The sequence below is a fragment of the Schistocerca americana genome, chromosome 3 (genome assembly GCF_021461395.2).
Source record: "Schistocerca americana isolate TAMUIC-IGC-003095 chromosome 3, iqSchAmer2.1, whole genome shotgun sequence".
Classification (NCBI taxonomy): domain Eukaryota; kingdom Metazoa; phylum Arthropoda; class Insecta; order Orthoptera; family Acrididae; genus Schistocerca; species Schistocerca americana.
Genome location: NC_060121.1, coordinates 402,453,530 through 402,480,286, shown reverse-complemented (window position 1 = coordinate 402,480,286; position 26,757 = coordinate 402,453,530). Strand labels below are relative to the sequence as shown.

The following is a 26,757-nucleotide window of genomic DNA, read 5'->3' as shown; positions in this document are numbered from 1 at the left end:
GTTACGAAATAATATGAGTAGTGTTGGAAAAATCTTAATAAAAAAAAGATGAGCAGGACTCGATCCAACGATCCACGGATTGTTGAGGTTGAACGCTAACCACATGATCGCCAGCTGCTCTTCTGAGAGTCGCAACGCACCGGTACATTATTGACGCGTAAAGCTTCTCGTGTGATTTTCTTGAAATCGTGTAAGTATTACACCCTATTACTTGCACCTTATGTTGAACAATGTTTGAAGTAAATCCGAACGTTGTTGCCTCCCTTTGTCAGAGCAGCCCAACGCTCTCACTTACTTGCTGGGTATATTCCAGTCTTTGTCTTTCCCTACAGTTTTCACCCTCTATAGCTTCGCAAAATACTAAGGATGTTATCTCTTAACACGTCCTGTCATCCTGTCCTGTCTTCTTCTAAGTGTTCTCCACGTATTCCATTGATAGCCGATTCTGCGGAAAACCTCGTCATGCCTTGCCTTATTCGCCCATCTAATTTTTAACATTCTTCAGTAGCATCACATATCAAATGCTTCGATGTTCATCTGTTCCGGGTTTCCCACAGTCCATTTTTCAGCACCGCACAATGGTCTGCTCCAGACATACATTTTCAGATATGTCTTTCTCAAATTAACACCTATACTTAATACCACTAGGCTTCCTTTGACGAGGAAATCTTTCTTTTCCTATGCTAATATGCTTCTTGTATTCTCCTTACTTATTACGACATGCGTAATTTTGCTTTCAAGGTAGCAATTTCTTTTCTTCGTCTCCTTTATGGAGGAAACTCGTAAGTAGTATAACTTCTTTCTTGCTCTCGGAGGGGCTTAGTGAAAATTTGTCCGGTTGGGTGCCACTACTATAACCGTAATCCAAGCGAGGTCATCAGTTGGGTCGGAGTACTTGTTTTCGTAAACGTACTTTCCTGTTTCCGGCCAGTTCGCATTTACTGACGTTACACAGCAATGTGCTTATATCAAGTTCGTGGGATTTTTTATTTGTCCTGAAAAAGCTTCCCTTTTAGGTTAAATATACTCGTAAGGAACTAGAAAAAGTAACAGGGGATCAAATTCGGCTAGCAGGACTGCTGCAAAAATTTTCTCATTTTGTTATTGTCTAAACGTTGTCCGAAACCCTGCGCTTTATGCCCCATGCCTTGCAGGGTTCAAACAATTACTGAATAACAGCGTCCTGGGGCCTCTCCTGCAATATAAATATTTTTATTTTTAATTGAAAGTAACTTCAAGTAAAAGTAAGTAAATATCAGTAAAGATCTATTGAAAAATTATTTCTTGAATCGTCATAATAAAAGTCGTTTTTTCCGCAGTACTTAACTGAATCGTTCTAGCAGCTGAAGAAAGTAATTTTTGCTAAACGTGGTGCCTTGGGGAATAAATTCACGTCGGAACAGCAAACCAACATCTGTTCCATGTGTGATTCTCACATGTTTTGCTTTCTTCTGCTGTGGTAGTGTGGCTACTTTCCATTGGCTCGATTGTTGACTGGTACACTATGTGATCAAAAATATCCGGACACCTGGCTGAAAATGACTTACCAGTTCGTGGCGTCCTCCATCGGTAATGCAGGAATTCATTATGGTGTCGGGTCACCCTTAGCCTTGACGACAGCTTCCACTCTCGCAGGCATACGTTCAATCAGGTGCTGGAAGATTCCTTGGGGAATGGCAGCCCATTCTTCACAGAGTGCGGCACTAAGCACAGGTATCTATGTCGGTCGATGAATGAAGGAACTGGTGTGTATTCGAAAGGAAAACTTTCAATTGTAGGTTAACATTTCTGTTGCACACATGTAATAGTAGTCATGGGATAGCGGTACACATATATACACTGAAGAGCCAAAGAAACTGGTACACCTGCCTAATATCATGTAGGGGGACGCCAGCTAGCACGACGAGCAAGGGGCTCGACTAATGTCTGAAGTAGTACTAGAGGGAATTGACTCCACGAATCCTGCACGGTGGTCCATAAATCCGAAAGACCCTATTGAATGGTTCGCACGCTGACACAGCACTGAAATCTGCAGCAATTTGCGGAAGTATTGCACTTCTGTCACGTTGAACGATTCTCTTCAGTTGACGCTGGCCCCTTTCTTGCAGGATCTAAGGATCTTTATCCGGTCGCTGTGAGATCGGAGATTTGATATTTTACCGAATTTCTGACCTTCACGGTACACTCGTGTAATGGTAATATGGGACAATCCCCACTTCATCGCTACCTCGGAGATGCTCTAGCCCATCGCTCCTGCACTGACTGTAACAACACGTTCAAACTCACTGAAATCTTGATAATCTGCCATTGTAGCAGCAGGAATCGATCTAACAATTACGCCAGACACCAGTTGTCTTATATAGGCGTTACATATTTCTGTATTTGAATGCCGGCCGGTGTGGTCGAGCGGTTGTAGGCGCTTCAGTCTGGAACCGCGCGACCGCTACGGTCGCATGTTCGAATCCTGCCTCGGGCATGGATGTGTGTGACGTCCTTAGTTTAGGCAGATTTAAGTAGTTCTAAGTTCTAGGGGACTGATGACCTCAGATGTTAAGCACCATAGTGCTCAGAGCTATTTGAACCATTTTTTTTGTATTTGAATACGCATGCCTATACCAATTTATTTGGGGCTTCGGTGTATAAATGGCGATAGTACAGCGTACACAAGGTATGAAAGGGCAGTCCATTGGAGGAGCTGTCATTTGTATTCAGGTGATTCATGTGAAAGGTTTCGGACGCGAATAAGGCCACACGACGGGAATTGACAGATTTTGAACGCGGAATCGTAGATGGAGCTAGAAGCATGGGACGTTCCATTTCACAAATCATTAGTGACTTCAATATTCTGCGATCCGTAGTGTCAAGAGTGCGCCGACAATACCAAATTTCAAGCATTAGTTCTGACGATGGACAACACAAAAAATGGTTCAAATGGCTCTGAGCACTATGGGACTCAACATCAGTGGTCATCAGTCCCCTAGAACTTAGAACTAATTAAACCTAACTAACCTAAGGACATCACACACATCCATGCCCGAGGCAGGATTCGAACCTGCGACCGTAGCGGTCACGCGGTTCCAGACTGAAGTGCCTAGAACCGCACGGCCACACCGTTCGGCCGATGGACAACACAGTGGCCGACGAAGTTCACTTAATGAACGAGGGCAGCGTTTGCTTAGAATTGCGAGTGCTAACGAAGAAGCAGTGCTGCGTGAAATAACCGCAGAAATAAATGTGAGACGTAATACGAACGCATCCGTTAGGGCACTATGGCGACATTTGGCGTTAATGGGCTATGGTAGCAATTGACCGACGCGAGTGCCATTGCCTGCAGCGTCTCTCGTAGAATCGTAACCATATCGGTTTGATTCTAGACGACTGGAAAACCAAGGCCTGGCCAGATGAGTCTCGATCTCAGTTGGTAAGAGCAGATGGTGGGGTTCGAGTGTGGCGCAGATCCCACGAAGCCATAGTCCCAAGTTGTCAGCAAGGCATTGTGCAAACTGGTGGTGGTTCCATAAATGTGTGGCCTGTGTTTATATGGAATTGACTGGGCCCACTGGTCCCACTGAACCGACCACTGACTATAAATGATTATGTTCGAGTACTTGGATACCATTTGCAGGCATTCATGGATTTCATGTTATGGGTGGCAATGCATCATATCACTGGGCCAGAGTTGTTCACCATGGGTGAACAATGTTGTTGTTGACAGTGTCTTCAGTCCGAAGACTGTTTCGATGCAGCTCCACACGCTAGTCTACGCTGTGCAAGTCTATTCGGTCTATGTGGCTACTGCAACCTATAACCATAAGAGCCTACCTACTGTACTGATCTCCCTCTAGAGTTTTTTTATCCTTGACACTGCTCTCCATTATCAAAGTGACGATTCCTTGATGCCTCAGAACGTGTCCTGTCAACCGATCCCCTCTTTTAGCCAAGTTATGCTGCAGGTATGTTATTTTTCCAGCTCGATTCAGAACTCCTCATTAGTTACATGATCTGCCAATCTGATATGCAGCATTATTCTGGAGCACCACATTTCAAAGGCTTCTATTCTCTTTTTGTCTGAACAGCTGGTTGTCCATATTTCACTTCCGTACATAGCTGCACTCCATACTAACGTCTTCTGAAAGAGTTCCTGACGTTAAATTTGTATTAAATGTTAGCAAATTTCCGTTTTTCAGAAACGCTTTTCTTGCTATTGCCAGTCTGTAATTTATATCCTATCAGACATGAAAAATCGTCATTTATTTTTCTACCCAAATATCTGACCCCATCGCGGGTTGAAACCAGTTGGCGGTAAGATAAATAATGCGATTGTGGCTGTCATTTTGAGTAATTCACTATAAGGAAATTAATCACTGTTTATCTCCATACAACTATGTTGTCTAAAAAAATCTTATGAAAGTACTTCCGGTAATAGGTGTATGTATGGAACTGCGAGAAATGCGTTTTGGAAGTCAAGAAACACTGCATCTGTCTGTTTGCAGTGATACACGGCTTTCAGGATGTCATGTGAGAAAAGTGCGAGTCACTTTCACGTAATCGATGTTTTCGGAAACCGTGCTGCTTGGCATGAAGGAGGTCATTGTGTTCGAGATAGCACATTACATCTGAAATCAGAATATTGTACGAGATTCAGCAAGATATGGCTGTCAAGGATTAAACAGGTCCATGTGTAGTAGGCTCCAGTACTTATACAGGGATCACTAGACAAGCACATGATGGACTACTGTGCAGCGTTGCATCAAATCAGACTTCCGATTGAAGACCACAACAACAACAAAATATTCTTCGTGTATCTTCAACCTCACACTTATAATGTCCACACTGGACTCGCATTAGGAGGCCATCCTGATTTAGGTTTTCCGTGATTTCCCTAAATCGCTCCCGGCAAATGCAGGGATGGTTCCTTTGAAATGGCACAGCCTGTTTCCTTCCCCGCCCTTCCCTAATCAGATGAGACTGATGACTTCGCTGTTTGATCTCTTCCCCCAAACAATCCTTAGAAATTCCACTTCAGATTCGAAGGCAGATTTGGCAGGAATGTTAACGTACCGTCGTTGACGAGGTCGTTAGAAACGGAATACAAACACAGATTGGGGGAAAGACTGGGAAGAAGATCATTCACATTTGGATTTTTGGTTCCAGACTCTCATAATCTTCTCACCGTGAGGAGGATTATGGTCTTCACAGATTACGACATTACAGATGATTTAATAACTTGTATTAGTGTAGGGAATCCGTCCTGTTCATTACAAACGACTGACTCCGGCTTATGCCCTAAGTGATTTAGTGAAATTACGGAAAATCTACACCATCTGATCAAAAGCATTTTAACACCTATATGTAATGCGGATCTGGCCATTAAGTGCCACGAGAGGTGGATCCATCAGTATAAAAGGAAGCGGGGTGTATTGCGTTGTCAATAGAAAAGCAGTAACTGCAGAATGGTTAGATGGTTTGATCAGGTGAGTTCAGTCACTAAGAACGTGGACCAGTCATTGTCTGTCACCTGAGGAACAAATACATCAGGCTAAACCAAGAGCACGTAGTCATCGTGTACTTAAGGACACGATCGTCGAGCACTGTGGAGGGTGGTTGTAAAAAATAGCATGAAATCTGCGGAAAAAAATCACTCGAGAGTTCGAAATTGCTACCAGGAGTACAGTCAGCACAATCACTGTGCCTAGGCAGTTTAAAAGAATGGGATTCAATGGCCCACATTTCTGTAATCAGCGCTAAGCAACTCTTAAGGTGGTATAGAGAGCGACGCCAGTGGCCAGTGGATGAGGACTTATTCGGAGATTGGAAAGGTTTGGTTTGGCGAGTTGTGGGGAGCTTTACCTGTCATTAAGAAAGCGGGTAAATGTGAAAGGATGAAAACATATTTTGTAGCAATTTGTTCTGTGTACAATAGAGGTAGAGTTCGGAGACGATGACTGACCGTACCAGCATGACGACGAAACCTGTCGCAAGGCAGCATTTTTGAGGGAATAACATTCCTAAAACGAAGTGGCCTTCCCAGTGTTCCAATTTGAACCCAATGGAACACCTTTGCGGTGAGTTAGAACATCGATTTCGCTCCAGACCCCAGCGTACATCATGACCTTCACTGGTTTGTGCTCTTAAGGAAGAATGGGATCCCATTCCACCGTTGACATTCACACACTTCAGTAAAAGTGTCCCCATCAGACTTGAAGCTGTCATAATGGCGAAGGTTTGAGAGACCACAATATAATCTTCAATATTGGGTGCTCGGATACTTTTTGTCAGGTAGTGTATTTTGGATGATTGGACGAAGATACGAACTGCAAGTCTACCAATGTGCCAACTCGCGCGCATTTGGTGTTTTTCACAAAATTATTAAGTGGTTCTCAGCAAACGGACACTCTTTAAATTTTGATAAAACACAGTATATACAGTTCCGTACAATAAATGGCACAACTCCAGTAATAAATATAGACTTTGAACGGAAGTCTGTAGCTAAGGTAGAATTTTCAAAATTTTTAGGTGTGTCCATTGATGAGAGGTTAAACTGGAAGCAACACATTGATAGTCTGCGGAAACGTCTGAGTTCAGCTACGTGTGCTAGTAGGGTTATTGCAAATTTTGGTGATAACAATCTCAGTAAATTAGCTTACTATACCTCCTTTCATTCACTGCTTTCATATTATATCATACTCTGGGGTAATTCATCGTTGAGTAGAAAAGTATTCATTGCTCAAAAACGTGTAATCAGAATAATTGCTGGAGCCCACCCACGGTCATCCTGCAGACATCTATTTAAGGATCTATGGAACCTCACAGTAACCTCACAGTATATATATTCACTTATGAAATTTGTTGTTAATAATCCAACCCAGTTCAAAAGTAATAGCAGTGTGCATAGCTATAACACCAGGAGAAAGGATGATCTTCACTATGCAGGGTTAAATCTGACTTTGGCACAGAAAGGTGTAAATTATGCTGCCACAAAAGTCTTTGGTCACTTACCAACCAGCATCAAAAGCCTGACAGATAGCCAACTAACATTTAAAAATAAATTAAAAGAATTTCTAGATGACAACTCCTTCTACTCATTGGCTGAATTTTTAGGTATAAATTAATGAAAAAAAACAACTTAAACATTAGTGTCGTGCAATAATTTGTGTAATGTAATATCTTGCACAGACATCTTTTATGAACCTGACACGTTCGACATCATTACGAAGTGTCGTATTCATGATCTATGGAACAAGTCTTAATCTAATCTAATCTAATCTTTGGTACTCGATGCCAATTTTTTTTAGTTCATTCGATATGTCTTGTTCAATTACCAGTTCTACGTCTCGAGAAAGCCACACAGAGTGTAGTTTACAACGGATAGTTGATCATTTCTGAGATGAACGACGTCTCATCGCTCGAGTAACGACGACCAAAATATTATTTTGTAGAAGATAAATGAAATTTATCTAGCAGAAATTGAGGTGTCCCTTCTGTAAAACCGCAATCGTAATGAAATAGCAGACCCCTGGAAAGCTGGCGAGGACCTAGAAGTAGTTGGTTCTGAAATGAAAGGAGCAATACAGGGCTAAAAAGTCGGAGGAGGGCGAAGGTCAAATGTACAGCATAGCTGGGCTAAAAAGTCGGAGGAAGGCGAAGGTCAAATGTACTGCATAGCTGGATGCGCACATTAGGCAGAAAAAGTTCTGCAGCAAATCAATGAAAAGGCTGTTGACTGAGAGGAACAAGTAGATGAGCTGATATGAGTGTAACATTCTGCAGTGCAGGCTTGTTGTTTTCATACAGACACCGAGCCTGTGCGCCTGGAGTCCTTTTAATTACAGAGATAAATGGCGCAAAGCGACTCGTACAGAAGCCGTTGCCTGAGCGGGTCTCTTTCGTGTAATCAAATACGCCCGTCCGCCCACACGCGCGAGCGCCCACGCACACACACACACACACACACACACACACACACACACACAGACACACACACACACAGACCCACATTCATGCATACATATATATACACACACACAGTCCCAGCGATATGAACACTGCTTATCGCGTATGCAGAGTGCCGCATGTGCGGAGAGGGCCAGGGAGATTTTTCTCACAGTGTTTGTGCCATCGGCAGGCCGTGAAGATGCGGCTGCACATGTGTCTCGCAGCTGTGGTCCTAGTCGTCCTCGCGCTAGTAGCTCCTCAGAGAGCAGTTAACGTCGTGGGCGTGCGTCACTTCTGGCCCGCCACGCGACGTCCGACAACGCAGAGACCAGCGCTTCCAGAGGTTGATGGCGCCAGGATTCTGAACGTGAGGCCGAGGAGGACGCACTGCCCCCCTGGCCACCAGTTCTTCAAGGAACGGTGCCGTAAAATCTACAGGTTTGTGTTGTGCAAACTCATATCACTGCGGCAGAACAAGCAGAGAACTCGTGTTCCTGCCTTTGCTGTTCAAACCCAACATTTTGATTATATGAGGGCTGTTCACTACGCTCTCGTATTAGGAACGAAGCAACTTCAGAATCACCTGGCTGCAGACTATCTGGTAAGCCGTTTATTCGTGTACAGTTCGGTAATTTTTGAAAAAATAAGAACGAAGCCTTACGGCTCTCATTGTAATTAGAACTAATATTTTGGATTAGAATAAACTGTTATGACTGTCACTCTTCCTTTACTGCGGGAAGACAATGCGGAACAAAATCCCGCTGGTCTCCGTTGCTTCCCATTTTATCTTCAGGTAAATGTGCGGTTCTATCCGTGTAACATGTCCGCGGCTGGTTTCTTGTCCGAGGAAGACTAGACGACCAGGGAACCGAAACTTCCTGGCAGATTAAAACTGTGTGCTAAACCGAGACTCGAACTCGGGACCTTTGCCGTTCGCGGGCAAGTGCTCTACCAACTGAGCTACCCAAGGACGACTCACAGCCCGTCCTCACAGCTTTAATTCCATCAGTACCTCGTCTCCTACCTTCCAAACATCACAGAAGCTCTTCTGTGAACCTTGCAGAACTAGCACTTCTGGAAGAAAAGATATTGCGGAGACATGGCTTAGCCACAGCCTGAGGGATGTTTCTAAAATGAAGTTTCCACTCTACAGCGGAGTGTGCGCTGATATGAGGACGGAGCGTGAGTTGTGCTTGGGGAGATCAGTTGGTAGAGCACTTGCCAGCGAAAGGCAAAGGTCATGAGTTCGAGTCTCGGTTCGGCACACAGTTTTAATCTGCCAGGAAGTTTCATATCAGATCACATTCCGCTGTAGAGTGAAAACTTCATTCTAGACCAGGGAACCAGTTACCACGCACATCGAGGCGCTGAAATGAGTTGATCTGTTATTAGACTACGTAGGACCAAATTCTTTTTTCTACACCGAAGCTTTGTCTTTCCGGAAACAGAGAAACGTCGTCAGAAAATAGCTGAATCAAAAACAGAACCTTGAAAGTCAACTGAATGCAAGCGATACGAAATTTTGTGTGCTTTAATTATAATTTTGTAAATAACTTGTCAATTTTCACTCAGTAACGAATAAGTTACAGTGGGACACTAAAACTAACGTAACGTAGTGGGCCACTAAAGCTAACAAACCAACATAATGCAGCGGGCTTTCAAATGAGACGTGCAACATGTTTTGTAAATACAGCAAAAAGCAGTATTCGGTTATAAAGGTGTATTTCGGGTTATCTGTGTGTTATTGTTACTCGCGCAGTCTCGGCTCCGAATCAACCCGATAGCTTGCTGTGCTTTATTTTCTGATACATTCTAAGGCAGTCTCCTTTTTGGGATATAAAATTTACCTAACGTCCCTGCCATTTTTGAACTCCAACAAACATGAACTTTACAGCTCTTTAAAATACGTCTCTGTCTCGACATTGAACTATGTCAGCCATTTTTTCAAAATTGGGAGGAATAAGAAATCGTAGTGAGACAAGAAGGGTCGAGCGAATACGAGGGATGACGTAGCAGTTAATAATGTGCGTCTTACAGTTCTGAGGACGACAGCTGCAAATGAATGTGCTGATCCAGTGTCTTGGTGAGGCAGTATTTACTTCTTAGCGAACCAGGAGCATTTTTACCGTTCCATACTCCACTCAGTAAAAACGGAACAGCCCGCATCTCGTGGTCGTGCGGTAGCGTTCTCGCTTCCCACGCCTGGGTTCCCGGGTACGATTCCCGGCGGGGTCAGGGATTTTCTCTGCCTCGTGATGGCTGGGTGTTGTGTGCTGTCCTTAGGTTAGTTAGGTTTAAGTAGTTCTAAGTTCTAGGGGACTGATGACCATAGATGTTAAGTCCCATAGTGCTCAGAGCCATTTGAACCAGCCAAAAACGGAACAGGATCAGATTATTATCCGTCCGTCTTCCTGCCTGTCTGTCCGACTATCAAAAATCCTTTCTCTCAGGACCGACTAGACGTATCAAGTTGAAATTTATGACACATGCTATTGCAGTGGAAAGAAAACGCCATTTATGTCACATATTTTGATACTCGGAAACACGCCCATCCAAAGCTAAATTTTACCTCCCGCTGGCCTACAATCAAGAAAATTGGCAAGAAGCAAGAATTCACAGTACAACTAAAGGAAAAAAATCCCAAAACTGTTAATTTGTAATTAATTCTCTCACACGGATTTCTTTTGTCATTTGGCCGACTGGCTATCTTTCGGTCCGTCAGTTATCACTCCTTTCTCCCAGGAACGCGCAGAGGCATCAAGTTGACATTTATGCCATACACTAAGGTTTGCTATTCCCCTGGCGCTGTAGTAAATGTAAAGTTCTAAGTCAATGCAATTGAAAGATTCGGCATTTATGTCACATATTTTTATACTCGCAAACTCACTCATCGAAACCTACTAGAGTACCTCCCGGTGACCTAGAATAATGAAATTTGATAAGCAACAAGCTTTTACAGTAAAAGTAAAGGGAGCAATCCGATAATAGCTAATTCGTAAGTATATCACACGAAAAAACTTTTTTATCATTTGTTATCAGACTGTCTGCCGTCTGTCAGGACCCCTTTTTCTCAGGAAAGGGTGAGTGTACCAAGTTGAAATTATGTAATATACTAAAATCTGACAAACTGCCTATGGGCTTCTGTCTCGGGTTCTTCGGCCGACGTTCATTTAATGATTTTACTGACGTTTCTCCAGCACGAGCGGCTGGCATTGTCAAAGTTTCACCCTCCATAGCCGGTGGTGAACTGGAGCCGAGCTCGCAGCCGCAGACTACACTCCTGGAAATTGAAATAAGAACACCGTGAATTCATTGTCCCAGGAAGGGGAAACTTTATTGACACATTCCTGGGGTCAGATACATCACATGATCACACTGACAGAACCACAGGCACATAGACACAGGCAACAGAGCATGGACAATGTCGGCACTAGTACAGTGTATATCCACCTTTCGCAGCAATGCAGGCTGCTATTCTCCCATGGAGACGATCGTAGAGATGCTGGATGTAGTCCTGTGGAATGGCTTGCCATGCCATTTCCACCTGGCGCCTCAGTTGGACCAGCGTTCGTGCTGAACGTGCAGACCGCGTGAGACGACGCTTCATCCAGTCCCAAACATGCTCAATGGGGGACAGATCCGGAGATCTCGCTGGCCAGGGTAGTTGACTTACACCTTCTAGAGCACGTTGGGTGGCACGGGTTACATGCGGACGTGCATTGTCCTGTTGGAACAGCAAGTTCCCTTGCCGGTCTAGGAATGGTAGAACTACGGGTTCGATGACGGTTTGGATGTACCGTGCACTATTCAGTGTTCCCTCGACGATCACCAGTGGGGTACGGCCAGTGTAGGAGATCGCTGCCCACACCATGATGCCGGGTGTTGGCCCTGTGTGCCTCGGTCGTATGCAGTCCTGATTGTGGCGCTCACCTGCACGGCGCCAAACACGCATACGACCATCATTGGCACCAAGGCAGAAGCGACTCTCATCGCTGAAGACGACACGTCTCCATTCGTCCCTCCATTCACGCCTGTCGCGACACCACTGGAGGCGGGCTGCACGATGTTGGGGCGTGAGCGGAAGACGGCCTAACGGTGTGCGGGACCGTAGCCCAGCTTCATGGAGACGGTTGCGAATGGTCCTCGCCGATACCCCAGGAGCAACAGTGTCCCTAATTTGCTGGGAAGTGGCGGTGCGGTCCCCTACGGCACTGCGTAGGATCCTACGGTCTTGGCGTGCATCCGTGCGTCGCTGCGGTCCGGTCCCTGGTCGACGGGCACGTGCACCTTCCGCCGACCACTGGCGACAACATCGATGTACTGTGGAGACCTCACGCCCCACGTGTTGAGCAATTCGGCGGTACGTCCACCCGGCCTCCCGCATGCCCACTATACGCCCTCGCTCAAAGTCCGTCAACTGCACATACGGTTCACGTCCACGCTGTCGCGGCATGCTACCAGTGTTAAAGACTGCGATGGAGCTCCGTATGCCACGGCAAACTGGCTGACACTGACGGCGGCGGTGCACAAATGCTGCGCAGCTAGCGCCATTCGACGGCCAACACCGCGGTTCCTGGTGTGTCCGCTGTGCCGTGCGTGTGATCATTGCTTGTGCAGCCCTCTCGCAGTGTCCGGAGCAAGTATGGTGGGTCTGACACACCGGTGTCAATCTGTTCTTTTTTCCATTTCCAGGAGTGTATATGCCTACGTCCGAGGGCTTCTCCTCCGTCATTTCCGGTGCGGTTCTCCTCTTGCTACCTGCGACGGTCGTTCGCTGCAGTACGGGAAGCCAGGATCCGTTTACCGTAAAACTTGCCTCTTTCTTGTTGAAGCTGTTTGCGTGTTTTTGTATTTCTACAGCTTCCCTGAACAAGCGCGTGTGATAGTGCTTCTCTACAGCCAGAACTTCCGTGTCGGCGAAATTTACTACGTGGTCGGTCTCACTCAGTGCGTGCTCTTCAAAATGGCTCTGAGCACCATGGGACTTAACATCTTAGGTCATCAGTCCCCTAGAACTTAGAACTACTTAAACCTTACTAACCTAAGGACATCACACACATCCATGCCCGAGGCAGGATTCGAACCTACGACCGTAGCGAGTGCGTGCTCTGCCACGGCCGATTTCTCCACCTGCCCCAACCTGCAATGTCGCTTATGTTCTCTGATCGTGGTGTTGATCGATCATCCAGTTATTCCGACATAAACGTTTCCGCATGTGCATGGTATATGGTATATTCCCGACATTGCAAGTGGGTCGCTTTTCTCCTTTGCCGATCTAAGGCAAATTTGTATCACATATTTTATACACGCACACTCAACAAAATCTATAGGGTACTCCCGTTGACCGAGAAAACTGAAATTTGGCAAGATGCAAAGTTTCACAGCATAAATAAATGAAAAACCCGCCATTTTTACACTGGAATTATATCAAACGAAAAGAAAATATTTTTTAATCCGACAGTCCCTCTCAATTAAGATGAGTTTTTCTCAGAAAAGGGTTGACGTATCAAGTTAAAATTTGTGTGACATACAAAGGCCTATGACCCCTTGACGATGTTGTAAATGTAAGCTTTTAAGTCAATGTAGTAAAAAGTTACGGCCATTTGTGTCACATATTTTGATATTTGCAAATTCAGTCATCAAAACCTTTAGGGTACTTATCGTTGACCTAGAATCATAAAATTTGGCATGAAGCAGAGTTTCACTGTCCAAGTAAAGGAAAAAATCCGAAAATTATTGATTTATACTTATATCACGCGGGAAAATTTTTTTCTCCTTTTCGAAAGTCTTGGAATTCGCGGGACCGATATCTTGCCGGTACCTATATCGATAGCAACAAAAGTCATCGATATTCTTGATTCCCTGTATGGATGAACTGTCTGTACACATAGTTAAGTTCGTACGGAACCCTAGCTTCGCGAGTCCTGCTTGCACTTTTCCGGATTTTTTCATCTGTACCTGGTCGAGGCGGTCAATAGCGTACTGTAACGTAGCCCAGTGGTTGTTTTTCGATTTCTAACATACTTGTGAGTATGATGGATATAAATAAAAACTCGTCACCATAACTTTTCCCGATAATGGGACTGTCTTCTCCTTATATGGAGCAGATTTACTTGAAGCAAGCCATTTTTTGGACTCTGAGCACGTTTAAGGGAAGCAGATTACAAATCCACATTCAGAAAGACATTGGCGTGGTTCTCCAACAACATAATAACCTCTAACAACCACAGTAGTCTATGATGGTAATTATTTGATTTATTCAATGACCCGTTTCAATCATAACGATCATCTACATATTGATCTAAAAAAAAGAATATGCTTGCTTCTGGATAATACGATTATGATAGGTTTACACAGTTACGAGTAGTAGCGTGATTCACATTGTCTGAGGAGGGACTAACAAACATAACGGTTTTTCTCAGTTATCAAAAGAGACAAATAAAAGATCCAGCTATGAGATGCATCGTCACATGGTATAAAACCATAATAAAATTATGGTAGACACTCATAGCACGTAATGCAGCCTCGTCGTTAACGCTCTGTGCTTTCAGCTGCAGTTATGAACAGCTGACGCAGCTTGGCCTCTAGGTGTCACTGACCGAGCTGTGTTTGCAGTAGCGTGTTCCGAAGTCAGGGATATGATTCATCTAGAGCGTCAAATATCGTACCTCTGAATTTGCAGCAAGCCATTGTAAACAGTGCTTACCGTCAATGACACAGGGATCATGTTGCTCAACGCATGCCCCCCCCCCCCCCCCTTCCCAGCTGTTTGTAATTCAGCTGCAACGACGGTCCTACATTAGGGACCATGGGTGTTTACCATAACTTTATTATGTTATTATACCCTGTGACGATGTCAGTCACGGCTGTATGCTTTATTTGCCTCTTTTGTTAACATCAAGAACACGGATATGTTTAGTGGTTCCTCCTCAGACAACGTGAATCACACTGCTACTTTTAATTACGTTAACTTGCAAACAGTTCTTGCTCGGAAATATGTACATTATTTTCTGGATGTATCTGAAGATGACCATTAGACTTAAAAGGTCACTGAATGAAACAAATACTTGCGATCATAGATGTTTTTTTTTCATATTATCAAATTTTCGATCGCTGTTATTTTCAAACTGACTGTGTCGCCCCTCATCAACATAAAAATCGATTCCTCCTTCCTGCACGAACCAAACGAACTATTCCTCCATTTGTGACGACATCAATTTTCAGGTATCCTCACACCGGTGTCCGAAGATATGCGGAGTGCTTACATTGCTTCCGATGCAAGCAGGACATGGTAGTGTTTAATATGAAAAAGGTAAATTGTTGAAACAACAGTCCATGTTTTCCAGTTTACACACGAGCAGAAAACATTGTTTGGCCTCTGAATAAGTATCCATGTGCGTTTTCGTACTACATATCATAAAAAAGAAACAAAAACCTACATTATAAGATGAATTTTTGGATTGGTATTTTAACACAAAATTCTTAGGTAGCATAAGTTTGTGAAATAATAATTATGTTTAACACTTCGGAATGTTGGTTACAAATGACTATCTGGAACATTGCTTTCACTTTAAACACCAGAACACAGTTGTAGGTTGTTGAATAAAGTAACAGCAGTATTCCACATTGCAGCTACAGACAACTGCTTCCCATACCGACATTTATGCAAAAGCTGGTAGTTTGTAAAATACATGTCAGTCTCACGAAATCATAGCAGATTATGGAGGAATATGAGCATCCAGCTGTAGCAATCCTTAGTTACGTGCTGATTAAAATCTAAATCTCAATATACTTCAGTTTTTGTTCCTATTTGTTTATGCCTGCATATTATTATACATTGTCACTGAGCTTCATGCCAGACGAAATAATAATCGCAAACACAAAAATATAGATTCTTTACTTTCTTTTAATTTACCGAAAACGGTGTTCACGGTATATATAATTGCTTTGCAGGACTTCAAGGCGACTATACTGCTGGCGTCTGCTGATATTACAACACTAAACATCACTCAAATAAACTTCCTGTCGCCAGAAAATTCACTTACTTATAACCTTTCCAGTTTACTCTGGAATTATCATGTTTCCTTTCTCAATTCTGTCCTTGACATCATTAATAATTTTCGAAAGCTATAAGTGGCATCAAATTCAGTGGGCAAATTAACATGGAGTGTGTCGTTCTTTCTTTCAGTCACTCGTGTGTCTGCTGTACTGTTACATTTTTGACAGTAAATGGTGATGAAGTAGCAACTAATGCATAATCGTTGTTCGACGCCTTTGCTTCTTGAAATCGCGTCTCCAAATGAAAATACTGACATAACTACTCATGGTGTGATGGTGGTATCAGTATATTCAACGGCTGACGACATAGTACCAAAACATATCCTAAATTAAAATCTCCTTATTGCGATTTCTGTCTATATGTTCGAGCAAATCTTAGGAACTACTGTAGGGATTTTGATATCGTGTTTACTAATAAATAGAGTGAGCCCTGACGAAGGTTTGTTCGTATGACTACATGTTATAAGTAAGTCGTTGATTTCAACATGTGCGCCTTTACTAGTACACACAATATCCAGTCTGTATTCAAGCTCTATGCACACTCGGCGCAACATATTCCCTTCAACTGTGGCCATGGCAGCAACGATTAGGTTCTTAAAATCATTAATATGGTTGACAGGCGTTTGGTAGGCTCTGTCCTTGACACATCCCCACAGAAAGAAGTTCATCGGTTCATTGTCACGCGATCTAGAAGTCCAGGGAATTGATCCACCCTGACATCTGGAAACACCTGGTCTAGAACATCTCGCACAATCTGAAACCATTGTGGTGATGTACCATGTTGTTGGCGAACGTCTGTGTCTTGACGGTCAGCCACATGCGGTAACGCAAACAGCTCCAGCATGTCAAGGTAACTATTAGGCTTCTTTTTTTCTGAGAAGAGAATGGTAGAATAATGCGATCAACCATCAACCACAACACATTCAATTTCGGGTGTCACGTACCTTTTCCGTCACAGTATGAGGACTGGTTGTGCCCCTATGCGTATATTGCGTTTGTTTACCTTATCAAACACGTGGAATGTTGTTTCGTCAGAAAATGCGAAGTTGTATACAAAATTTCCTTCTGCCTCTAAACATTGAAGAACGTCCACAGTGAATAGTATACATTGTGGCTTGTCGTCTGGTTCCACTGCGTGCAGCAGTTGGGATACATCGCTTAACGTTTCCGAAGGACCCGGTGCACGGCCGTCCTAGAGATACGCAGCTCTTGCGACGCTCTCCGAACAGGCGTCTTGCGGTGAGCGTTGAAAAGTCAGCCGTATCCATTCTGTGTTGGCTTCACTTGTTCCAGTTCGTCCATTACGATGCTTCACAGCAACGCCTCCTGTCTGCATAAAATTTCTGTAGTACCGGTGTACCGAAGTCTGCGAAGGTGGTAACTTCCTATACTTTGGATGTTTCATTCAACTTGCGTGTCCGATTTTGTCTGAATAAACCATTCCACACAGTGAATCTTTTTTTGAACTGTGTCATAATGCTTCACTCACTACAAACGTTTCTGAGTTTATCTGTCACATAAGCCAAACATGGCGTGAATCTGAAGTTGTGGCATACCTTTTGAGACACCCTGTCTCTTTTTCCTTCTTCCATATTTCCCCTATAGCGATAAACTTAAGGACTTCGAGCCAGCTGTAACGCAGTTAGTTAATTTTTCCCATCACAGTATATTTGTACATATTTGCATATACCCAAAATTTAGTACTAGCAAATCGATTTTTTAAACCGAATATGTCTCTAGAGTAGTTTAGTAGCAACAAATGACAATAGGTAACATGTCAAGATTCTAGTGGGATGGTCGAATAAACGTGTTCAATACTTGCGTATCAACATTTATCGTTGCCTTAAGGAAATCAAAAGTATATAGCTATTTCCATTAGGACCGTAGTGTTGCCGCATTGCCAACCAACGGATATACAGGGTGATTCATTAATAGTGACCGGGCCAAATATCTCACGAAATAAGCATCAAACGAAAAAACTACAAAGAACGAAACTCGTCTAACTTGAATGGGAAAACCAGATGGTGCTATGGTTGGCCCGCTAGATGGCGTTGTCATAGGTCAAACGGATATCAACTGCGTTTTTTTAAAAATAGGAACCCCCATTTTTATTATATATTTGAGTAGTACATAAAGAAATATGAGTGTTTTAGTAGGACCACTTTTTTCTTTTTGTGATAGATGGCGCTGTAATAGTCACAAACGTATAAGTACGAAGTATCACGTAACATTTCGCGAGTGCGGACAGTATTTGCTTCGTGATACATTACCCGTGTTAACATGAACCGTTTACCAATTGCGGAAAAGGTCGATATCGTGTTGATGTATGGCTATTGTGATCAAAATGCCCAACGGGCGTGTGATATGTATGCTGCTCGGTATCCTGAACGACATCACCCAAGTGTACATACCGTTCGCCGGAGAGTTACCTTATTTAAGGAAACAGGAAGTGTTCAGCCACATGTGAAACGTTAGCCACGACCTGCAACAAATGATGATGCCAAAGTAGGTGTTTTAGCTGCTGTCGCGGCTAATCCGCACATCAGTAGCAGACAAATTGCGCGAGATTCGGGAATCTCAAAAACGTCTGTGTTGAGAATGCTACATCAACATCGATTGCACCCGTACCATATTTCTATGCACCAGGAATTTCATGGCGACGACTTTGAACGCCGTGTACAGTTCTGCTACTGGGCACAAGAGAAATTACGGGACGATGACAGATTTTTTGGACGAGTTCTATTTAGCGACGAAGTGTCATTCACCAACACCGGTAACGTAAACCGGCATAATATGCACTATTGGGCAACGGAAAATCCACGGTGGCTGCGACAAGTGGAACATAAGCGACCTTGGCTGGTTAATGTATGGTGCGGCATTATGGGAGGAAGGATAATTGGCCCCCATTTTATCGATGGCAATTTAAATGATGCAATGTATGCTGATTTCCTACGTAATGTCCTACCGATGTTACTGCAAGATGTTTCACTGCATGACTGAATGGCGATGTACTTCGAACATGATGGATGTCCGGCATATAGCTCGCGTGCGGTTGAAGCGGTATTGAATAGCATATTTCATGACAGATGGATTGGTCGTCGAAGCACCATACCATGGCCCGCATGTTCACCGGATCTGACGTCCCCGGATTTCTTTCTGTGGGGAAAGCTGAAGGATAAATATCCTATCGTGATCCACCGGCAACGCCTGACAACATGCGTCAGCGCATTGTCAATGCATGTGCGAACATTACGGAAGGCGAACTAACCGCTGTTGAGAGGAATGTCGTTACACGTATTGCCAAATGCATTGAGGTTGACGGACATCATTTTGAGCATTTATTGCATTAATGTGATATTTACAGGTAATCACGCTGTAACAGCATGCGTTCTCAGAAATGATAAGATCACAAAGGTACATGTATCACATTGGAACAACCGAAATAAAATGTTCAAACGTACCTACGTTCTGTATTTTAATTTAAAAAACCTACCTGTTACCAACTGTTCGTCTAAAATTGTGAGCCATATGTTTGTGACTATTACAGCGCCATCTATCACAAAGCGAAAACAGTAGCCCAACTAAAAGATTCATATTTCTTCACGTGCTACACGAATATCTAATAAAAAAACGGGGTTCCTACTAAAAAAAACGCAGTTGATATCCATTTGGCCTATGGCAGCGCCATCTAGCGGTCCAACCATAGCGCCATCTGGTTTCCCCCTTCAAGCTAGACAAGTTTCGTTCTTTGTAGTTTTTTCGTTTGACGCTTATTTCGTGAGTTATTTGGCCCGGTCACGATCAATGGACCATCCTGTAGTTTGCACTCTACTTATCATTCAATAGCTGCACATAGTGTTACATGCCGCAGCTACAGATCTTTCGTCAACTACACGGGTAAGAATTGGTCGCTGGTCTAATCCCGGAGGAACAATTTTTTCCATTTTCTCACAATGCATTCATTATGTGGTGAATATAGTTACTAAATAAGGCCTTCCATAGTCCTTTTGTACAGTGTAGTTTCAATAACTAAAGTGCACCGTTGTCGTTATTTTGATAAGGAAAGTTCACGATTAACGGCTGCTCTTCTTGTCGTTCAAATCTAGTTTTACTCTCCGACGACGGTGCATTGGTATGTCCATGACTATCAGCATTGAGTACGGTAAGACACTAAGGAATTACAGACATTGGCTGTGAGCGGGCATTGACTGAAATCAAGGGGAAAGCTGAAAATTTATGCCGGACCGGGATTCGAACCCGTGTCTACTGCTTAGTAGGTAGATTCTCTGACTAGCTTTCCTGGGATAATGATAATTGCCCTACCTTCAGTCCCAAATACTCAACTTGTGCACACACTAATAATGTAGTGCCCTTTGCCCATTATGCTCCCAGCATTTCGCCGATTCTCATAAGAGTTGGACCCTGGTGTGCGTCTGCACTGAAAGGATCATTGGCCTGCTCGTTTGAATTATTTCCCTATATGCGGTGACTGTTCTTTCGGTCGCGAAAAAGATTCAAATCGACATCGGCGGAAGACGAAACTTTTTATCATAATCGATTTCAAACCAGACAAGAACCGCAGCTGTCTTTGAATGCAGGTTCATCTCAATCAGTTTTTAGGCAAACGTTGCGAAGGGAACTGCATGAGATGGACACTAGGTGTCGGCTACCATGCAAAAGACCATTTTTCATAGTGGCACTTAAATTTGCAACACAAACCTGGACACTAGCTGATTGGAGGCGGATTGTGTGATTAGACAAGATGCAAATTTTTGCATTCTTCAGTTGATACAGACATTCTAACGTACCATCTGTCGAATGAGGAGTTTAACCCACAGAGATTGGAGGTATAGTCTAGGTATTGTTTTGGTGGTTTTTCGTACCATGACTTGAGCCCACTCATTCAGATGAGCATGACACTTATTTCAACGTTGTGGGCGATCTAGTGATGCCTTTCTTCTACATTTTCATTATGAGCATGTTATGCACATTCTTATTATTCAAGAAGGCAACAGCCGTATTCAGACAATTGCACTCATGCATTCCTAATCTGACGAGCGCACAGGCATTATACAGAACTTCCTCTGGTCGGCTAAATAATTCCATTCACCACCTTTGTGACTGCTGTAATCAGCGGGTGAATTGTAGCAATCAACGCCCCTACGATTTCATGGCTGTATGGGACTTGATTACCAATGACTGGCTTCAGATCGATACGACACACATGAAGAAATTTCTGGGCCCTCTTTCTCGCCAGTTTGAGGCCATTATCAAGGCTAGAGACAATGGTACACGGTATTAGCGTCATGTGTCTTGGAGCTGACTAAATTTTGTCCGATATGTATACGCATAACGTCGCGAAGTGATTACAAAGGTTGTAGAGAATGCGTGCATCGGAACAGATTACCGCATTCATACAAAACAGACATTTATTTATGAAATGACTTCTACTGCTTCAGTAACTGTCACTGAAGTAGCAGAAATTACGAGTGTCATTCAAGAAGTAATGCAACACATTTTTTTCTGAAAGCAGACTTGTTTTATATAGGATTCCAAAGCATCAAAAAATGGCTCTGAGCACTATGGGACTTAACTGCTGAGGTCATCAGTCCCCTAGAACTTAGAACTACTTAAACCTAACTAACCCAAGGACAGCACACACATCCATGCCCGAGGCAGGATTCGAGCCTGCGACCGTAGTGGTCGCGCTGTTCCAGACTGTAGCGCCTAGAACCACTCGGACACCCCGGCCGCCTCCAAAACATCAAATTATTCCCCATTCTTTTGGCTACAAAATCCTATCTTTCAACGTAATCTCCTTTTAATGCGACCGCCATACTCCACCTTACTGGGAGGGCCTATATGACCTCCCAATACCACTCTACTGGTCACAATCGGAGCCGACGTCTTGCTGTATCAATAACCTAGCCAACACCCACGTACTACTTTCCGGCCGGCCGTTGTGGTCGAGCGGTCACAGGCGCTTCTGTCAGTACTGTAGCGGGTTCGAATCTTGCCTCGGGCATGGATGTGTGTGATGTCCTTAGGTTAGTTAGGTTTAAGTAGTTCTAAGTCTAGGGGACTGATGACCTCAGATCTTAAGTCCCATAGTGCTCAGAGCCATTTGAACCATTTTTTGAACCGCTTTCCGCAGAGTACATCCTTCATTGTGCCAAACAGACTGAAGTCGGAAGATGTGAGGTTGGGGCTGGATGAGGGTGTGTAGATTTGTGAGGCCTTGCGTTGTCATGTAGAAGGAGAAGTTCGTTTGCATTTTTGGACGCTGAAGTCGACTGGATAGTTACCTGAGTGTAGCACAATACACTTGAGAGTTGATTATTGAACCAGGAGGGAGGATATGAAACAGAATAATACTTTCAAAATCCCAGAAGAGCGTCATCATAACTTATCGGCTGAAGGTGCGACTTTGAACTTTTTCTCCGGAGGAATGGTAGTTTGGCGCTACTCCGTGGATTGCCGTTTTGCTTCCGATTCGTAGTGATGAACCCATACTTCACTCCCTGTGATGATGTTTACAAAAAATTTTTACGATCAGCCTCGTAACGTGCAAGCCCTTCGTTGCTCTTTATGAGCTTCTTTTAGGCGCCGAAGGCCCCAGAGGGCACACACCTTCGAGCACCCCATTTGGGGAACGAGTATGTCAGCACTACCAACAGAGGCGCCCAGCTGAGCTGCGAGGTGTTGGATTGTGATCACCTCGAATTAGAGTGTTCGCAGTTTCCAACATTGCAGGTGCCACAACGCGAGTTCCCTGTGAAGTTCCTCAAATCGCTGGCTCTGTTGCACTGCAGTTATCCTGTTTGAAGATGCCATCGCCGGCGGGGAAGACATCAAGTATGAAAGCATACAGGTGGTCCGCAATAATGTTCCTGTAGTCGACAGCTGTCTTGGTGCCTTAGTTTACTACCACAGGTTTCATGGAAGTCCAAATGAATGCCCCCTAGTAAGGTGCATATTTTGAGATCCGTTCGTAGGATGTCGGCATATCGGGACACGGCCATCGTCCTACTATAACAAAAAAACGTGATTCATTCCAACAGGTGACACATTTTCATTGCTCCACTGTCCGGTCTCGAAGATTCCATGATTACTTCAATAGTAATTGTCTTTGACGTTGCATCAACACCGAACCGTCAGATCCGCTACAAATCTCCGTCCATATTGCTTTATAGCGCGGCAAGTGCCCGACCTGCACGTTTTGTAATGAGGTGTGGACGCCCAACATCTTGTCTGCTACTTGCAGTGTCACCGTCCTTCTGCCATTTTACATAGACGCTCACTACAGCTGATCAGCTTCGCCATTTTCAAAATGCTCGTTCACAGCCGCCGGTCTATAACAATCCGCACTTCGTCAAAGTTGCTCATAGTTCCCCGTTTGTATGAGCACTAGGCTGATTCGTCACTCGTCTCTGCTCCACTTATAGGCTTATTTTCCTTACCGCTTGACGTACCGTCAGGCTTTTGGTGGGCAGTGGTTATAATGTTCCTGGTAAGCCAGTCTGCCACAGTTGCAAAATGCTATTATTGACCGAAGTATTACACGACGGAAGTCGCTAAACACTACCATGGTTTCTGGGTCTTAGCCCCACCATCAGGTGCATCTGAAATCTAGCAGTAGTAGGACGTGATGTCCATGCCCGAACAACTAGTAGGCATACGTCTACCGTAGTTGGCCTGTCATAATAGCATCGCAAATTGTGGCTGGAAGGAATCCCGACTATGAAGAGCGCCCTAAGGAACAGCCTCTTGTCCGAAAATTGCCACCGGGACTGCATGCAGCCGAATGCAGATACAGCAGGCTGTGACCCGTGTGGTTATGGAAAGAGGACCGTGGTAGTATTCAGCGACTTCTGTCGTGTAAGACTTCGCTCAGTAAACGCATTTTACAATTGTGGCGGATTTGTCTGCCATGAAAATGTTGGAAAAATGTTGCGCTTGTCCAACAAATAAAAATTTATTTAGTGATCATAATGTTTTGCCCTTCAGAGAATATATGTCTTTTTTGTTAGTTTTTTGTGTTTGTGTATTGGTTTGTGCGGGGTGCTCGTGTCCGCGCGCTCTCGTGTATGTGAGTGAGTGTGTGTGTGCGTGGGATAAAGAAATGAATTAATTTTCTTATGCTATGTGTTATTATCTTTTGCAGGAACAGCGCCAAGCCAAGGCGGTAGAACCTACATGGAGTTTGGAGATGTGCTGTTAGATATATAATCCGTAAACTTCATGGAAAATTAATTTACGTAGCTTTTAAGATAACTATGTAACGCTGTCATTAGTCTTTGTCGATGTTTTAATAAATACTAACAGAAACACATATTATGATCATTGACTTTTTTAAATTTTGTTTCTAAAGTGACAATAATAGTGAAAGATTACCGTCAAACCTCCTTGCCTAGGGACGCCAGATGAATGTTGATGTCGTCAAGCCCTGAATGAAAATTGCGCAACGGATAACTGGGGAAAGGAGCTTGAGAGCGCTACCTAGAGAGCGTGCCCTTTCTGTACGATACTAGGCAAGGGGCTGGAGGGCTCACACACTGATATGTGGGTCCCTGCATTCTGTATCATTTATTTTAAATGAATTCCTTTAATTTGACTTCTTTGTGATTTTTAAGGTATGTTAAAGATTAATGACAATTGATTACTTATTTATTTTAAACGTTATCTCTCGACTTTACAGCGATTACAGATATTACAATTTTACAACTTATGGCTCGGGTATATTATATACTAATCTGCACGCACATTTCTACGGGCAAGACGGAATTGCGTTGGCCAAATGTATACCACCAAAGTCTCCCAATATTTTACATTGGACATCCACTATGTGAGGAGGATAACAGGCAAACTGGGGACCAGATACATTAACACAGGGGGTCAAATTTCCGAAATTAAACGAGAACATTCATTTCCTCACACAATCCAAAGCTGGAAATAAAAGAATTAGTACAAATATTCAAATACCTCTCTTCCATGCGTGAACATTGAGACAGTCGCACTGAGGGCACGTCTGCTCACTTACTCGTCTTCTGTAACACTCCCCGAATATGGCGGGCACCCAGAGGTCTTCCTGGGGCCCGGTGGAAGGGATGGTCGAACCACTTTGCCGTGACCAACCTCTCCACCCCAAATCTTGTGACACTGGAACGTCTTCGACTTTTACCTGCCTGTGCTGTCTCTCTGATCCCCTACCCAGGAGTGAGGTTGGCACTACTATACTACATAACTACATCCCAACAAAGATTAGGCCACGCTTTACGGAAAGGTGTGAAGAGGATTAGGAAAGTTCACGTGCAGATTCACATTCACGTACAAGAAATGCATAATACACGCCACATATAAACACGTATTATGAAGCCTGGCACATTTCTTTCCACCCGTCCACGTGGGTTCAGTTGCACCCGCGGCCGGCCGCGTCGTGTAATAAAATTGGCGGCGGAACCGCCTCAGTTTATATTTCCCGGTGCGAGCGAGCAGCGAAACCTGCTGCTTATGGAGCGGAAACTACTGTACCGTTTCAATAGTACATATTATTATATATGTTGTTGTAGATCACTCCTTCAAAGATTTTCTCCCAGAGTCAACGTAAGGTTTGGCAAGATTTCACAGAGATCGATGTCTCATTTTTGGTGCGTAAGGATTTTGTACGCTTCTTGTTTGATTTCATTTCAGTTTACGTCTGTGCTCAGTTAACATCCCAGCAACTCGGGATAACTCTCACGAATAAATATGCACCAGTATATTATGTACTAAAACTGTTGGTATTCTGCTCACAGTATTAAGATCACGGAATACTATCATCGCTACTGCTGTTAAAAAATTCCATGTATTTACATTGTGGAACGTGAGTTCACTGTTTTAATATAGGTTACTGTTTTAATACGTGACTATATCTCCTGTGAAACAGATATACGCGAAACTCCTTTCAACTACTTTGGAACGCACCTATAGAAGAAAGTGTTCGATCTTTGAGTGACCTGTTTCCGTATATGACGTGTGTTTTTCAGGCAAGGAAAAAAACTTATATATTTATTACTTATATACTTGAACTTATGTACTTGAACTTGTGTCAGCTCGCTTCATTACCACATTGTTAGGATTGTACATGCGGTAAAAATGGAAAGATCTTGTCTCCATGTCCTTCATTCTGTCATTTTGGTGTCAAAGACATTACGTGGCTTAAATATCATTACTACTGGTGTGCTTTCGGATGTTCAGGCACGTTATTGATTCAATTTTTCAGCATGATGTTTTGACGACCGTGCCAGTCGTGTTCCTCAGGCCGTGCGAGCCGCGTTACTACATATACCATTTGCCTTCAAGCAAAAGAGACTGGCCGTTGCATTAGTGAAGGAAAGAGAGCAGGAAGACGATTCAGTGTGACTTTTAAGCATATGGAACCCCACACATCATCAATGAAAAATTCATCCCAACGGAATCCGGTTTCAGACCTGGGAAGTGATTCTGATGGGAAAAAAATATTTACTTTATTTCAGCATATTGAGTGTGCTTTGGGGAAGGAATATTAATGGCACTGTTTTTGATGAGCTATTTGAGATACGATAAATCACTACCTGTCGTGAAAACGTGGTCACTTGACAAAGGATTTCTACCTGAAACCTCTAATTTGAATCGTTGTATGGAGTTGAATATTGTACGTCAGCCTTCCTGGAGAAAAGAGCATCACGCTTATAGATGAATGGGATCTACAGCCCAATGTCCTTTTGCCATTATTACATTGTCCCC

The 26,757-nt window shown here is 43.6% G+C and overlaps 1 protein-coding gene across 2 annotated transcripts in view; it reads left to right on the top strand.

Annotated features, from left to right (window-relative positions):
- LOC124606725 overlaps nucleotides 1-24,325 on the top strand; it is a 75,133-nt gene extending 50,808 nt beyond the window's left edge. For both annotated transcript variants that reach the window (XR_006978710.1, XM_047138758.1), the window contains exon 2: nucleotides 24,158-24,325. Coding sequence is in view for 1 of the 2 variants with exons in the window: in XM_047138758.1 (XP_046994714.1) it covers nucleotides 24,158-24,182 (25 nt within the window). In the remaining variant the exon portion in view is untranslated. The remainder of the gene's footprint in view (nucleotides 1-24,157) is intronic.
- The last annotated feature ends 2,432 nt before the right edge of the window (nucleotides 24,326-26,757 follow it).